This window comes from Leuresthes tenuis, unplaced genomic scaffold, assembly GCF_036924035.1.
Source record: "Leuresthes tenuis unplaced genomic scaffold, fLeuTen1.0.hap1 SCAF_10, whole genome shotgun sequence".
NCBI lineage: Eukaryota > Metazoa > Chordata > Actinopteri > Atheriniformes > Atherinopsidae > Leuresthes > Leuresthes tenuis.
In genome coordinates, this window is record NW_027325364.1 from 13144988 (window position 1) to 13160728 (window position 15741).

The window sequence follows — 15741 nt, forward strand, 5'->3', positions numbered from 1 at the left end:
GTCATGAGCAGATGGTAAAGTCTGTTTCGAATATTTTTCCTGGAACAAATTAAGGTTAACTTTGTTTTGCTACTTTGTGAAGTGGAGCTGTGAACGTCAGTATCGTGTACTGCGAGTAGTATTTCCAGACCTGCTATTTGGCAACGAAACAGTGGCCCAGAGGTGCAAAACACAACAGCAAATCCAAAGAAACACATTATATATATATATATATATAAATATATATATATATATAAACACGACAACAGAATAGAAAATATGACACCTAAAGACATAAAATACAGAAAGTAAACAAAAAAAACACGTTAGATTTTTTGGGTTTTCTAACTTTTTAACTGTGTTTTCTGTGATGGTGCTCTCTGAAATGCAGATGTTTCCCCCCCTTTTTGTTGTAGTATTTACGAGTTGGGTTTTCTAAAATGCTTTTCCCCCCTCACATGTTGTTGCGTTCACTAAAATGTTGAGTTTTCTGACCTCGGCTCCACCACCTCCTCCTAAGCGGACCACTTTATTAACTCCACGTTGTGCCCTAACATCACTAGAAGTTGCAGCTTTTGCACAAAGTTTCGGTGGAGCAGAAAAGGCAACAAAATGCCCTCAAAACAAAAGTTTAAACCTTCTTCAACACGTGGACCCGGACACAAAAACACGCTGTGGGCTGCGCGGGTATCGTTATTCTTATTCCTCATGAGGAGCCTGAAGTGGTCGCTGGCCTCCGTCATTCCTCCGTTTGCTCCTCCTGGTATGCGGACGCAGAGACGGCGCTGTAAGGGTCCAGCACCAGCTGAGCACAGCGGATGATGGTGACCAACAAGAAGGAGCAGAGGAGGAAAAAGAAAAAGAGGGCAAAACCGAGGTCCACATCCACATCCATCCAGGTCGCAGGGACAACTGGAGGGTCCATGCTGAGAAAACTCAACAACTGTCTATTAATTTAACAAAAGTTACTCCTCTAGTGGTTTTAATCCGTCTATGTCCTATTCACCTAACTCTCTCTTATCTATTTCTGTTGTTTCCCCCTCCCAGTACCAACATGTGTTGAACAAGATAATCTCGGGGCCACACTGAGCCGCACTTGGCACCTGCGTCCTCTATGAATTGTTTAAAAGGAGTTTGGTAACAATCGGACTGTTCCTGAGATTAGAACACCAGCGCATCTCCTCAGGAGACGACACTTCAGCAGACACAGGATCTGATGCGGCTGCACACACGTTTTTGTTTTTGTGCATGCATAGAAACACTGCACCCGGGCTATTGTTGGGCCTAAGAGTATAAGGCAAAAAAAAAAAAGTAAAGAAGGAGTAAAAGGGGTTGAGGAGAAAGAGGATATGACACCTTCGTGGCAATCCACTTGAGAAGGGTTGGAAACTGATCCTAAGGAGAAGAAAATGCAGATTGTTTGTATTCTGATGCCACTAACAGACACACAAGTGACAATTGATTATCACTTGTGGACAAGATGGACCAAAAAAGAAAACTGCTGGGGTTTTGTGTTTTAAAATGTGACAAAAACCTGGATTTATAAGACCCACAATTCCACTTAAGTGCAACCTAAAGAAAGTGCAGCAAACCTGCCTTACACAACCAAATCCAAGGGTTTCCACCCCCGGCCTGTGAAAGAGAGGAGGATGAAAGAGGAAACCGGTCCACACACATACCCACAGAACCACACCGACACACGGTGAGAGGAAAGAAGACAGATACGGGCCAATCAAAGCTGGCTTTTGTTTCCTCGGATGAGCACATAAAACCCCACCGAGGTCCCGACAACAGGAAGGAGTCTAAATCTTACATGAGTGTGATCAGCTGAGTGCACGGCTCTCCTGAGCAGAGGGCACAAATGATTTTGCGATTGTGTCGAAAACACAGGCCGACTCCCACGCTGTTGACAATATAACAATTTAATACAAAAAAAACCCCAAACATTTCTTTCTCTTGTTTAAAATTCCATAAACATGTACAGTATATTTATATATATATGTGTTTCTAAAAGTGAAAAAAAAAAAAAAAAAGAACAGAGCAATTGTAGAAGTTTTCAGCAACAACAAAGACGACACAATCACCAGCATACCATCCTCTGGAAGATGAGAACCAGAGAGTTATCTACAGGGGTTACACACACTGACATCATCCGTCATCACAAATGCTACACACAGACATCGGATACCTGTAACTTTAAATTCCACACGTTTTAGAAATCACACGAGGGCCACCTTTTGTCCCGCAATGTTCTTCTGTGATGCAAAACCTAACAAAAAAAAATATCAGACCTCGTTGGCAAAGAGTCGGTCCTCGGCCTCTCCGACGAGGACAAAAAAAACACTGACCCAAGTATTTCTGGACATTTTCACCTGCAGGTCCACTTGTTTTCAACTCCATTCATTCCATTTGAATCCTTTAATACCCTGATCAAACCGCAAAATACCAATCAGAGAAGAGCAAAGGACAGGATAAGAGATCAACTGATAAAATACTTACAAAACATCTCCATCAAATCTAAGAGTACGATCACGTCTGTCAACTTTGAAATAACACAGTTCAACAAAGAAAAAGGAAAAATGGCTTTAAAAGTACACAATTCCTGCTTGTTAATTATTGCCGTCCCCCCCCCCCCCCCCCTCAAACAATTCTTTTAAAAAAGCAGTACAAAAAGCCCGCACCTCCAGGGTAAAGAAGTGGAGGTTAAACAAAGCAAGGCAGAAACCCAACAAACCTTTAGTTGATAATTCAATCTGTAAGCATCCATTTTACAAACGCATGCAGACTGTAAAGATGCATCTGAAGGCAAAGACTAATAGTTTGTAGACTTTACAAACCGGCACCTGGAGAAACGGCACGTATCCGTTGTAACGATGTGTGCGTTCTTGAAGTACATCATTCGATGGACGAGGAAAAAAAAAAAAAACTCAACAGAATTTATAGGTGCAGCCACCCATGTACATATAAACAACTCTCTACGCTACGCAGAAGCACTCCGTGAAGGCAGTTCAATCGTGAGGACAAGCTGCGGATTTAAAACTTCGAGGGTGAGGTTCGCGTGCGACAGCTGGGAATTAAAAACCTTCTCAACGCGCGTGTCCCTGCTTTTTCCTGAGAGCTCGAATCACCGACTGGACTGATTGACCTACAAGCTAAAAGGGCGAAACAGCCAAATATTCTCTCAATTGATGCCTGAGAAAAACCACTGATATATCAGAATAAAAGGCCTTTGTGTGGATCTGTGTTTTTGTGCAGTCTTTTCAAGTGTGTTTGTGTGACTGTGCGTTTCTTTTTAAACATTTATATATATATATATATTCATATATACCGTATATCACATATCTACAACATGGATTGTTGAGCTTTGGGCAGTGCTAGCAAGAGAATTGTCTCACAATGGCTGGAATATTGCAAAAATCATCTTTTAGTCAGTAGCAATTATTCTTCTTTTATTATTTCCTCCCATATATATATATATATATATATATATATCTATCTTCATCTCTAACTGACTTGTAGTTGTGCAGTTTAAGGGAAGAACGCTACGCTCAGGAGCAGGAAGAGCAGAGGATCTGAACAGATAATAAATTGTGAGCAGAATCAGGGAAGAAGACAAAGGGGAAGACCAGCAGATGAGTCTTGAGCAGGTCACTCGTTATATGGCGGGTACATGGGAATCTCAAAGTCTTCGCTGCTAAAGTTGGTTGGCTGGTCCAGCATAGACAACACATCCTAAATCAGACAAAAGACAAGCAGATGTCAGTTTGGAGACACACAACGGGAGAGTAAAGCGTGCCCTTGAAACGTGGCGAGCTGGTATCACTCACAGGAAACATGTCTTGCTGGTTGCCCTGAGCGTGAGGATGCTGCTCAGCACTGTTCTGAGCGTGCTGCTGGCCCTGCCACTGAGGCCACACTGCCTCCGCGGCTCGAGAGGGGAACTGGGCTCCAGACTGAGAGCCATCTGAGGCAGAGCACAGAGGGGTAAGACTGTGGAGCCGTAGAACCCAGAGGCAGACGTGTACGCACACAACCTACCATAACCGTTGGTGTTGAGGCTGACACGAGCGTTGATCTGCGAGTAGTTTGCGCCGTTGGTTGCGGTGGGAGCAGCACCTGTAGGCATCTGGCCAAAAGTGTTGGAAGAGCCACCTCCAAATCCTGCCATGGGAGGGAACTGTGGCGCCATGGTCTTTGCTGCCTGGGGAGCCACCTGCTGGTTAGAACAGGGAGAGGAAAACAACTTCAGAACCGATTAGGCAACACTGAGAGGAATGACTGGCATAAACAAGAATGATCAGATTAACAGTTTATTTCCTCCGTGACTGAACAAAGAGTGAAAAAAACAACAACAAAAAAAAAACAGCATCTGACGCATCCTTGTCCTGTTGCCTTACCTGGTTATTAAATTGTGGTCGGACCCCGGCTCCGGCCCATCCTCCTGCTGGTCCTCCATGAAGGGGGCTGCTGGTGCTGGATGGGGTCACCGACTGTTGGGCTCCATTTTGGCGAGACATCTGGGCCAGCATCTGCCCTGCTGAGTGCGCTGGCTGTGCCATTTGGGGATTCATATTGACTGGTCTGCAGAGGAGACGATGAAGAGTGGGAGCTCTGGTATGTGCTTATATTCTGTTGGACCACCTTTTAGCCACATAATGGTGCTGAACTTAGACCTGACAAACTGAAGCCAGTGCTGTGAGGCTTGCACTGTAAACACTGGTCATGATAGGTGCAGCACTTCATCCACCCTCACCCATCACTCTGAAACAGGGGAACTCAGACCACATGACATTTCCTCTCCTTAAGTCTTAAATATGTGCCTTTAAAGTGGCAGGAACTTTTCTGAATACACATGGAAATCAATTTATTAACTTAAAACCCTTCAAAGTCTGCAGGAGAGTTGGAACAGCAGCCTTAAACAGTCACTTCAGTTAATTCTGCTCGAAAGATGAAACAAACCAACTTGAAAGATTTAACTTAATGCGGCGCGCTTATCAACATCAAACCTGTAATGAAAGTGTTGCTGCGAGGTGTGCGTCACTCCAGACTTGAAAGGTAAAATGATGTCGCTGCAGGTTACAATGAGTTCATACGGACATTTGCATGCTTGCTTACAGACGACTGCTTGTCTGCACTCAGCGTAAAAACCTCTACGATCAAAAATCTCTTGAAGACTAATCTCTTCCAGGTACACCTACACCCCTAACACTTCAATCACTCCATCGCACCGAATTTGCACTTCTTTACTTCTTCTCCCTTTAATCTGCCTTTTAAATAGATGCAGCGCTTAATGCCAACCCCACGGTTTCTTACTGAGCCAAGCTTGAATGTTGATCCTTGCTTTCGACTCATTTTGCATAAACCCTCTGCTCAACAACTATAGATCAGCAGTGGCAGGCTACCAACTTGGAGTACTGCCAGGTTTCTCAGCAGCTATAGTTGCTTATCAACCAATATTACTCAAAAACAGCCGTGCCTCCTCTGGTCTGACATGCAAATCTACAGACATGCAAACCAGCTGGTAGGTTACATAAGTTTGTTCATTCTTACTTCAGAGAGTTTACAGAGATGATAATCCCAGTATCGCCAGATCTCAACAACACTATATTGCTTCCAGCTCCCACTAATCCTTATCCCACGATGGTGGTATAAGATCCTAATCAGCTCAGATCTCCAGATAATGAGATAAGAGCTACATGCACCGATAATTACGCTTTGAGAAAGTAAAAATTAAATTGAAAGAGCACCAAGAAATCAGTTAGATCTGTTACTTCAGACACAAGATTGCAACCTCACGATGACAAAGGCAGCAAGATGAAACCACTCCCTTGCCTTGAGGCCTTCGCTGTAGTGTACGTGTAAACATGCGCACACGTCCACACGGTGAGACTTCCTACCTGTATGTGTCAGTAGAACGACCGGCAGGGAAGTTGTTGGCGTAAATCTGGGTGGATGGAGTGGAGGTGGAGGGCATGCCCTTGGTCTGATCAGGTCCTTGGAACAGGGAAGGGTAGAGCTCCGGCTTCTCTATGCTTTTGCTGTGTTCTGGCCCTGCAGCCGTCACTGGCTGAACCGGCATCTAAACAACACAACACAAAAAGGAAATGATGCAAACTCTGAGCATTTATCAAGTAAAACTTCAACGTTTAGATGCTGAATGTGAAATTTTTCGATAGCCAATCAGCGGGCAAAGTGTGAGACTTATCCCAATCGATACGGCTGTTGCATTGACCCTGACGCAGAGTTGAGGTTTCAGCTGTGTGGTGGCTGTCTTCAATACCATTTTGGACTCCAAGCCTTTAGTGTAGCAGCTAATATTATAAGTTCAGATAACTGGGACAGACTCAGAAGTGACAGCATGTCCTCATTATGTTTCTCACAACTCATTCATGGGTGCTGCTTTAGGGGGGGGGGGGGGGGGGGGGGGGGGGGGGGGGGGGGGTGAGCGTCATGCCCTGCCACAAAGAAAAGTTGTGCTTTGTAGGTTAGAGCTGGTGACTGTCAGAGTAGTAACAGTCCCTGGGTGCTTTAAACAGAACTGAAATCTCATATGTCCTGTGGTCAGTGGTGCATTTTCTATGGGGTGGTGAGAGTCAACTGGTCACCAACGAACTGGAGCCCTGAAATGTTCGAGGGATGTTGGGGAGCAGTGAAGTGTGTGAACATCAATGTCCACAACATTTGCTCCGAACATCCTGAGGAGATATTCCACTCGGGGTCGTAGTAAAAATCTCCTGAACATCAAACAAAGGAGCAAACATTACAGAGCATGCACAGCTAGTGAGGTTGCTGCCAATTCCCCTTTCTGCCGCTTTCCGCTCGCTTGTCACTTATCATGGATACGCTCTGACACATGTGGTATTGATATCACCACAACAATGGTTGTCAAGCAGCCAAAATGGCTATTTTTGACCAGTTAGATAGAAAACAAGTGTATTTTTTTCGCATCACGTTTCACCTCCTCTGCTCTGCAGACAGACGCTAACCCGCCACCCTTCGTCCAGTATCAGGTCTCCCTCTTTGAAGCGTGAAGAACATCTGTGGAAAAAGCCCGGACCGAACTGTCCGCACTTTCTGCTGCACACTACTGGTGTTCATGACCGAAAGCAGCAACATCTCTTAGGAGGCAGCATGTGGGACAATAGCCCTTCTCCACATTTTTATCTAATTTATATGAACTATTGTTAGTCTTATTGTGCCTGTTGGCATTAACACGTGCACGAGTCCTTGTCTTTTATTCATGGATCTGGATATAAAAGCATCTCATTTTATACTTAAAAGTTTAAAAACATCTTAAAGTAACCAAATGTTAAAAATAAAGCGTTGCAGCCGATTCAAAATGAAGCTGAAGGAAGTTCTGATAAAAGAACTCTCTTGACCTCTGGGGTCTTTTTTTCTTGGTGAACAAACAATCAACATCCTGTCTGTGTTTCCATAAAAAGCCCTCATCAGCCACTAAAGCAAAGGCCCCCCAAGAAAAAATGTGCTTATCTACATTTCAACCAAGCTGTACATGTAGACCCTTGTGCCCGCACATGTTCATTGTCAAACCTGTGAGAGGGTGATCGGCCCGGCCTCATACAGCCCGTCTCTTGCCCCGCCTCCCTCCAGGTCAGCCTGCTGCTGCTGCTGTAACTGTCTGTAAGAGCAAACAAAACACAGGGAGAGCTGATTTGAAGTCTGCCTGAAATAGACTCATTTCCATTTCCACGCCCTCCACTGCTGAGTGAGAAAACCCAAACACCTCTCCACAAAACCGCAATCAACCCGCCACCTGTCACCATGGAAACATAAACGAATACAGGAGACGAGGACAGAAGTGTTAAACATATTGCTAACATGCTACACCAACTATGTTAAAAGCTGATGTGTCCAAACTACACGGGAAAGAATGAAAGGACATGCTCGGTGTTTGTTTTTAACGCTGGCTACTCCAGCACGGCAGAAATGAAGAAAGAAAGTCACCCAGTTTGAGCAGGTAGGAAAAAAAAATTTAAATAAATAAATAATGAAAACAACTGGAAGAAGAACTGTAGGTTGCTAGAAACAGTTGGAGTCTCCCATGAAGAAGCAGCCCCTGCACTCCCATGCAGGGGGGGAGGAAAGTCGCTTCAGCTTGGTCTCACCTGGTGGCCATCTGCCCCGGGCTGAGCACAGCAGGATGGCCATTTGGGCTGCTCTGACCCAGTGAAGGGGGCACCGAAGCCCCTGGGGAGGAGATGGGAGTGAGAGGGTCCTGGGTCGAGTTTCTACTGCCCCACAATCATTGACGGGTGCAGAGGAAAAGTGTGGGGAGAGGGTGATAAGTCTCTGTTTTATTAAAAGGGGTTGTGGTTGAGGTGCAAGAGGAACTGGGGACTGAAGCTAACTTGTATGCATCCAGACAGAAGACGACTGTTTCACAATAGTCCCATTTCATAACTTAAATTGTTCCACAATGTGTTGCATTTGATCATGAAATCATGCTACACGTGTTACTCACTTGACATTGACATTGGTACAGATGATATACTCAATCTCCTCTGAAAAGGGGTTCTGGAAGGTGAAGGAGCTCGTCCTCATCCAGATCCATTCTCTGGATTTGGAGCGGAACCGAAACATCACTGACAGAACCTGACCCTTCAGCTTCACCACCTGAGGACACGGAGTGCAAGGTGCCAAACGATCATATGCTTGTGTTTCCATAAGCAACAAGGAGCAGGTTTACATACACACACACACACACACACACACAAAAAAATGCAGTAACTGGAAGATATCAGGTTACAAAAATAACTGGACGGCAGTGTTGATGGTTGGGAACTGAAGGTGCAGACACACTGTGGTTAGAGAAAGAACAAGTTCCCTTTCAGCACAAATACTGTCGTCACACATTCAGACACAATATTCCAACTATAGAAACTGATGCTTTTACTTATAGTTTCACTTTTAGTCTGACTAAGGATCACTTCATTATTGAATAGAAGTCTGTTAAATATGCTGACGTTGTCTTATCACAGTCACAGGGAAGCTCTTCAAGTATCCGTCTCACACATTCAAACTCACACAGTTAAATACATTCAGGCATGCACAAAACCAAAGAAATGCATGTTATTTTCACCTAAATAAAGAAGCAGGGTTCTGATATACAGCACTTGACACTTCAGCAAACAGGAGCCCAATTACTTGAACATATTTGTTCAAGTAATTGGAAAATATCTAATTATGCATCATGTATTCTTTATTGTTTACCTGCTGGAAGCTGTCTCTCAGTAAGCCTTGGTCTTCAGGGTGAGAAAACTCTAGAATATTCTTCCCCAATAAGTCCTGAAATACAGAGCATATGATACCATCATATACAGAATATGACATAAAGAGCTTTGGGGGATGCTGCCTGGCATTGGTAAGCTGGGATTACCTGGGGTTGATAGCCAACAGCAGCCATGCAGCGGTGGTCTACAAAGGTGAACATGCCCTGGCAATTGTGGCGGGAGATGAACTCTACTGGAACACTGATACTGTTGAGGTCTGTGTCGCCTGGGCAACAAGTAACCTGGAGAAGAAACTGGTTCTAAATATTATGCTGTGAGGACACGCTGAACACCAAACACCAATGTTTGATGAGACCACACAGCACTGAAACTTTAAAAACCACTATGTGCACGAACATGATTGATTTTCCTGTCTACTTGTTCAGTTTAAGGTCATCTCCACGCAAATCCTCGCCCAGAACAATGCACTGAGTCAGAGAATATGAGTCACATCACTGATTTCCAAAGATACTGTAGCAGTGCAAATCGTCTACTTCATGTGAGACTGTACTGTCTTTTCAACACAACTGCCATCAGGAAGGGCTTTTTTAAATTTTTTTACCAAGTGATCTGTTGAAGTTGTGGCTCAAATATCACTGAAATTTGATGGAGGTGTACACAAATTGCAGGAAATGTGTCAAATCAATACAAAGATTCAGATTTCCGTTATTCAAAATCAAGTTTCCATCCCACGCTTTTCAATTACACATCACTCACAAAAAAACTGAATGACTAGTGGGTCTGGATTTTGTCCTTTTAGGTTATCTCTTAGCAGCCATCCTTACATCATACCTGTAATCTCCCGATGGCAACTAGACAGTAGCGACTCCCCTGATTGTTGTCGGCTTCGTCGTCCGTTAGCGATACACCTTAAATAAGAAACGTGGGCAACAAATATTAACTAATGAAAACTATTTGAAAATGTTGTGGCCCTGAGCACATGGTAAAGAGTTAATATAACAAAGGTCTGTGTAGCTGAACTCCAGAATGACTGGTTTTACCTGCAGGGGGCCATGACTTGATGTATCCAGTACAGTGAACCACTACATACTGGGGCTCCCCTTCCTTGGCTGCACCCAAACCATTCCTGAAATGAAAGAAGAAAGTTTAAAATGCACTGAAAGTTAGAAAACTGTGTCCACACGCATCTTATTACATATTACAGCGTCCTTCGGTATTAACTCCAACACAATCTAAACCAACTTTTAATGAACTGGTTAGTTTTCATCTGCTTCACCTGTTTCTATTCCTAAGAAAGTGGAGTCTGTTCATCGACATCGGTTCCACCGGACACGTGCCGCACCTGCAAAGAGGCCGCCGCATGAACAAGAAGTTTACCCTGGCACATGTTTCGGTATGAAAGAATGAACTGAACAGCTGACTCCGGTGTGAGTCTCACCTCATCCTGCAGATGAAGGAGCGCCGGGCACCCATACTCATTCTAGCTGACGACTGCTGACTCTCCTTCTTCACCGTTCCTGTCTTCAAGTCCAACATCCTCCCTTAAAAACAGGAAACAAGACACTAAACTTCAGTACACTTTCTACATTCTTCATTTAAAATATTCCCACAGAGATGTGCTTTTTTTTCCCAAACTCAATGAGGGACTCTACGCATTGTGAGTGAATACCTGTGTTGTTGTTCTCTGCGGTGGACAGCTGCTCCCTCAGCTTTTCTTTGTCGTCTGGATGGAGCTGATCATAGAGAGACGAGCCGAGCCACTCGGACTGCGGCTGGTTGAGGACGGGCGTCAGGGAGTCCGAAACATAAACAATGCGGCCAGTCTCGCACGACACCACAAACAGAAAGCCGTCAGCTGCCTCCAGGATGAGGTGCTTCAGCTCCTAAAGACATACAAAAAAATAAGAAATAAAAAAAAACAACAGAAGCGTCAGAAAATATTCTCAGTTTATTTCAAACAATTCACAGGAAACAGAAGGGTCTGGAGAACAAGACATTATTCGGCTCACTTCAGATTTAATTCATATATCACCAAATCATAACAAATGTCACCTCAAGGCTCTTCTAACATACAGTGCAACTCAAACCAATTATTATCCAATAAACTCAGATTAATTCAAATACAAATTAGTCTATTTCATATAAAAAAATTTTAAAAAGTGCTTCGTTAAGGAAGCCAACTTCTCTTAAGACATGGTCTTAAGGTCCTACTTTCAGTTCTCCCTTATTCTGTTTTTATTGACCTCAGAGTGTGAACTACCCTGTGACTGTGAGATCTGGATGATAGATGACTTAGCTGTGTGGTGATAAGCTTCCCTGTCAGGAACTGTTGCCTGCTCTGAACATGTCCTCTGTAAAGCCTCAAGTTTCCCCCGTTTCTTCACATCTGATCTTTCTTAAATTCTGACATTTTCCTCAGTTACTCATACCTGATCAGTGAGAAAGGAAGGTTTGTACGATCCATCTGCATTGGTGTTGCCGCTTCCTCTCAAAGACTTCATATGAGACACTGCCATTCGTAGGATGGTTAGTTTGTCTGGTTTCCGCGCAAGTGCGCTGCATGTGGGCACCATATCTGACAATTCTGTGATGTAGGCAGTCATTTTGTTTCGCCTCCGCCTCTCAATCTCACTGTGATTCTCCCTGGAGTGAGGAACCGAGGGTGGAAGAGGTGGACAGAAAAGGAGGGGTTGAGATGGGGAGGAGGGGACAGGCAAGTGGAAAACATGGAGTAGAGTTTAAAATTAATGTTGCAATGCAAGACTACTAATCAGGAAGAAGAGCTGGGAATAAAAGAAGGTGAGAGAAATAATGGGATAAAACATAAAACAATTATGTGTGATTTATGAGAGTGAGAAAGCAAGAAAGTCTGGTCTTTTAATTCCAGATTATGTGATTAAAAGAGGGCTGGTGCAGAAAGAGAATGAATCTTTAGTTGTCCTGAAAGGGGGGGAGACAAAACAGACAAAGAGGAGGTTTCTCAAGACGAATAGATTACCAGAATGATAGAAGTCCCTGACTCACACAGAAGTGCAGTTAGTGACACATAACACTGTGGCAGGTTGAGAGATAACCAACCGCCTTTCTGAGAGGCACCAAAAGAGATGCATAGAGCAGCAAAATGTACTCTGAGTTTTTTGTGCTGTCAAAACAACAGTGTGCTGGGATCCCAGCAGGACAGGATAGTATTTGATCATTGCATTCAATAGCAATATGGACACAAGCAGGAGAGGGAGCCTTCCTCGGTGGTACATGCCATACCTGGCTAGTTTTTCCTTATCTGCAAAACTCTGATCTTCCTCCAAAAACCTGGAAAATGAAACCAGCCCACTAAAACACAGGCTCAAAAGTCACTTCCAAAAAAAGAGGTGCATGACCAGCCAAAAAAGAAAGAAAAAAACCCCCAGAAAAACTAAATTGGAAAGAAGGAGAGATTATGGGGGTAAGCTCTGTATCAGCATTATCGTACCCCTTAAAACTCCTTCCTCTCTTGTCCACTTCCCATAATTTATCGCCCTACCTGGCAAAGCGCTCTTTGTCATTGCCGGAGCCTCCGGTTTCATCATCGTCCCTGAAAAAGAACAAAGGAAACACTGTTATCTCAGCAGCCCATACAACTCAAACAAGACCATTTTATCTTGCTTTATTATGCAGTTTTCAAACATGGACTGCAGACTTGACATTTTTAAGACATTACCCAGAGGAGTTGTGTGTAAGAGGGTGAATGTAAACATTAGTCAGACTGGAGTTTGTGCAAAGTCTACCCTGCCTACCCTCACAAGGCCTTCCGTCCTCCGGGAAGGGTGTGCAGACCTGATTATTGAGACACTGTCCAGAGATCACATGAGAAAATAACTTATAAAGAATTATAGAGACATTGATACCTGAACAACTTGCTTCCTTCATCATCGTCAAAATCTGACCTGTAAAGTTAAGAGTAAAGTCAGAATAACTCACCAATGTTCTCACAAGAATTTTTACAAGAGCTATTAGGAAAAAAATTAAAACAAGTAATCAAAATGGCACAGTATTGTCCTATCACTAGAAAGTCTGACAGTAACACACACTTACGGTGCTCGTCTTTTGCTGGTCCCTTTCGGCACAACCGCTCCGCCACTTGCTTGGGTCCCACTTGCCCCCATTCCCAGATTTAGGTCTGTTAAGTCTATTAATAACACAGCGCAGCGGAAAGGCTAATGTAGCAGAGATGACAGGTGATTTCCTTCTGTGTCTGATGCACTAAAAAAGAAACTACAGCCCCCATTGAAGCCTGTACCCAAAGGCTAGACAACATTAAAGCATAAATCTGTCGCGTATGATACATGATGATCCATATAATAAAAAACGCTACATTCGTGACAAGATGTCTGCAAATAGCCAAGATAATCACGACACAGAGCTAGCCATACAACAACAAAAAAACGGCATTACTTTAACATCTGGATCGAGTTAGCCGACCTCAGTTTGACAGATAATTTATATTTAGTTGATCATATTTGATGTGTTGGTTGTTTAAAAATACCCCCAAATGCTCATTTTAAACACAATTCAAGCATTTACATAACCACTGAAAGTAAGTTAGCGAGCTTCCACTTATGCAACAACTAGCCGATCTTAGTGTAGCATTAGCTTCGCTGCTAAGCTAACTTAGCTGATGCTGTCACGCTATGTTTAGGACAGTGTCCGCTTAAGAGAGGTTTTAGAAAACAACAGATAAATATCTACTGAATACAGTGACGAAACTATCACTATAACTTTTCCTTTTCCTTACCAGGATTTGAAGATGACATGTCCGTGTGGAATAACATAAACAAATAACTTCTGCTGCGAAAAACAAAACAAAAAAAAAAAACAACACTCCCCCTGGCTAGCTAGCTTTAGGCTAACCAGTGTAGATATCCTGACACGCTCACTTTCTGATATAACTTTGGCCCAAAGCCATGACTAATATTACCCCAGAGTGAGCAGAGGGTTTATCACACACCGAAACTTAACGTTTATATCCGTCACGGCCCGTTATCCTGTTTTCTGCCCGTTTAAACCCCCTGTCTAAGTAAGATGGCGTTTCGAGCTAAAAAAGACCGAGCTACATTCTCCCCTTCTCTTCCTATTGGACAGCAAGCATATGAGTATTAGTGACGTCACCTGTTAGAAAACCAATATTTTCTTCCTGAGTCCGTCGGGAAACGGCGCGTGCGCGTATGTATTTGGTTTTATGCATTAATTTCGATCAAAGAAAGCGTAAACTATATTTTACGCTGTGTCGCATTGTCCTTTAACATGATCCAAGTCGTGCGATTATGTTTGAGAGTTTGGAGACGCTCCCGACTTTGCTGGTGATTTAATCATGATCGACAACATAGTGACATTTTTACATTTTTTAAAGCGTATTTAGGAAAAAGTACTACTTAGACATTTGTTTTTTTGGGGAAAATTACAAAATATTACAAATGTATGAGTGTTAAAACAGTCTGTAAAGTTCTGCTTTAGTATCTGTTGTGACCTCTATGAGCAGCATGAACTGTTGAAATATTTTTGAAATATTTCAAATTACTGCTAGTCAGGCCCCTTTCATTTCTACATCTGTACAGAAACAGCTGCAACTCAGTTGTGCCAACGGCCGCAACCGCTGAGCTCCCCAACACAAAAACCATGTCTCTTAATTTATCTGAGAAGTGGACATGATCCCATTATTCCTTTTCTTATATGTCAATGAGTAAATTAGTCTAAAGGACTTTTGTAGATTGTAAACACTGAACTTGGACACCATCAACTGTAAGAATGACTTCCAATGACTCTGATTCTCAGACTTCTCATTACATTAAACCAAATTTCTTGGGGTCTGTCAGTCCTGGACACTCTTGGCACCGTTTTTTTGGAATGCATGTACTTGTAGGGGGATTTCCTATTTAAAAAAAAAGTTTAGAATACTTCTGATATCTTTTCAATCTCAAGCCAGACTAATGAGCATCCAGAAGGCCTTTGAGAACTTTTTAAATATTTCCACAATGACGCCGAAACCTTTAGTAGCAAAGAAATCCCCCGACTGTGGATATTAGAGGTCAAAGTAAGCAGGTTCCAAATCTCACGTCCAAAGCATTCGGGAGTCTGATCACGAGGAACATTCTGAAACTTCAGATTTCGTGGATTTGAAGTTGCAATAAATGTAAAGGTGAACTTACTTGTTTCGCATGCCTCGTATGTTCCATTTTTTTAATAAATCAGTCTTTTAAAATCTATACAACCTGTAACTAGGACTCTAAATGTGGGCCTTATGTGTCTTTTAATTTTCTTACTTTCCTCACAAATGTCGATGAAGTGGAGGTAATTCTAGAAACTTACAGAGCAATACAAAATAAAAGTGCTAAGATGAGTGAAGCTCTGGATATAAAATCTCAAACAACTGCAGCTGTCAGATAACATATTATATATATATATATCTTAAAAGTATTCAAGTACAAAATTCCACTTTAACGTAGTGCTTGTGACAGTTTTCCTTGTTCCAGGTCTT

General features: G+C 43.0%; 2 protein-coding genes across 6 annotated transcripts; both read right to left on the reverse strand.

Annotated features, from left to right (window-relative positions):
• Positions 1-278: 278 nt before the first annotated feature.
• LOC140315680 (cortexin domain-containing 1 protein) lies at positions 279-944 on the reverse strand. Its single transcript, XM_072393274.1, has one exon. It carries the CDS (start codon positions 902-904, stop codon positions 719-721), a length of 186 nt encoding a protein of 61 aa, XP_072249375.1. The 5' UTR covers positions 905-944; the 3' UTR covers positions 279-718.
• Positions 945-1883: 939 nt separating this feature from the next.
• On the reverse strand, positions 1884-14325 carry arnt (aryl hydrocarbon receptor nuclear translocator). 5 transcript variants are annotated; one of them, XM_072394177.1, is made up of 20 exons: positions 14002-14325; positions 13302-13395; positions 13115-13153; positions 12751-12801; positions 11660-11873; positions 10900-11113; positions 10669-10771; positions 10507-10572; positions 10271-10356; positions 10062-10138; positions 9377-9511; positions 9211-9285; positions 8462-8613; positions 8106-8228; positions 7531-7618; positions 5877-6058; positions 4377-4560; positions 4018-4195; positions 3807-3943; positions 1884-3711 (listed from the first exon to the last, which is right to left on the reverse strand). In XM_072394177.1, the coding sequence occupies exons 1-20, from the start codon at positions 14036-14038 to the stop codon at positions 3628-3630; spliced, it is 2319 nt and encodes a 772-aa protein (XP_072250278.1). In that variant the 5' UTR covers positions 14039-14325; the 3' UTR covers positions 1884-3627. The 5 variants fall into 5 exon arrangements, with proteins under 5 accessions (XP_072250278.1, XP_072250276.1, XP_072250277.1 ...); XM_072394175.1 differs by having other exon boundaries at positions 8106-8231; XM_072394176.1 differs by having other exon boundaries at positions 4018-4192; positions 8106-8231; positions 14002-14324.
• Positions 14326-15741: the final 1416 nt, after the last annotated feature.

Coding starts and splice junctions, on each gene's coding strand:
- arnt (XM_072394175.1), bottom strand. CDS start 14,038: ATGTTATTCCACACGGACATGTCATCTTCAAATCCTG. Junction 12,802..13,114: donor GAAGGAAGCAAGTTGTTCAG/GTATCAATGTCT, acceptor GTTCTTTTTCAG/GGACGATGATGAAACCGGAG. Junction 9,512..10,061: donor TTGCCATCGGGAGATTACAG/GTATGATGTAAG, acceptor TTTCTTCTCCAG/GTTACTTGTTGCCCAGGCGA.
- LOC140315680 (XM_072393274.1), bottom strand. CDS start 904: ATGGACCCTCCAGTTGTCCCTGCGACCTGGATGGATGTGGATGTGGAC.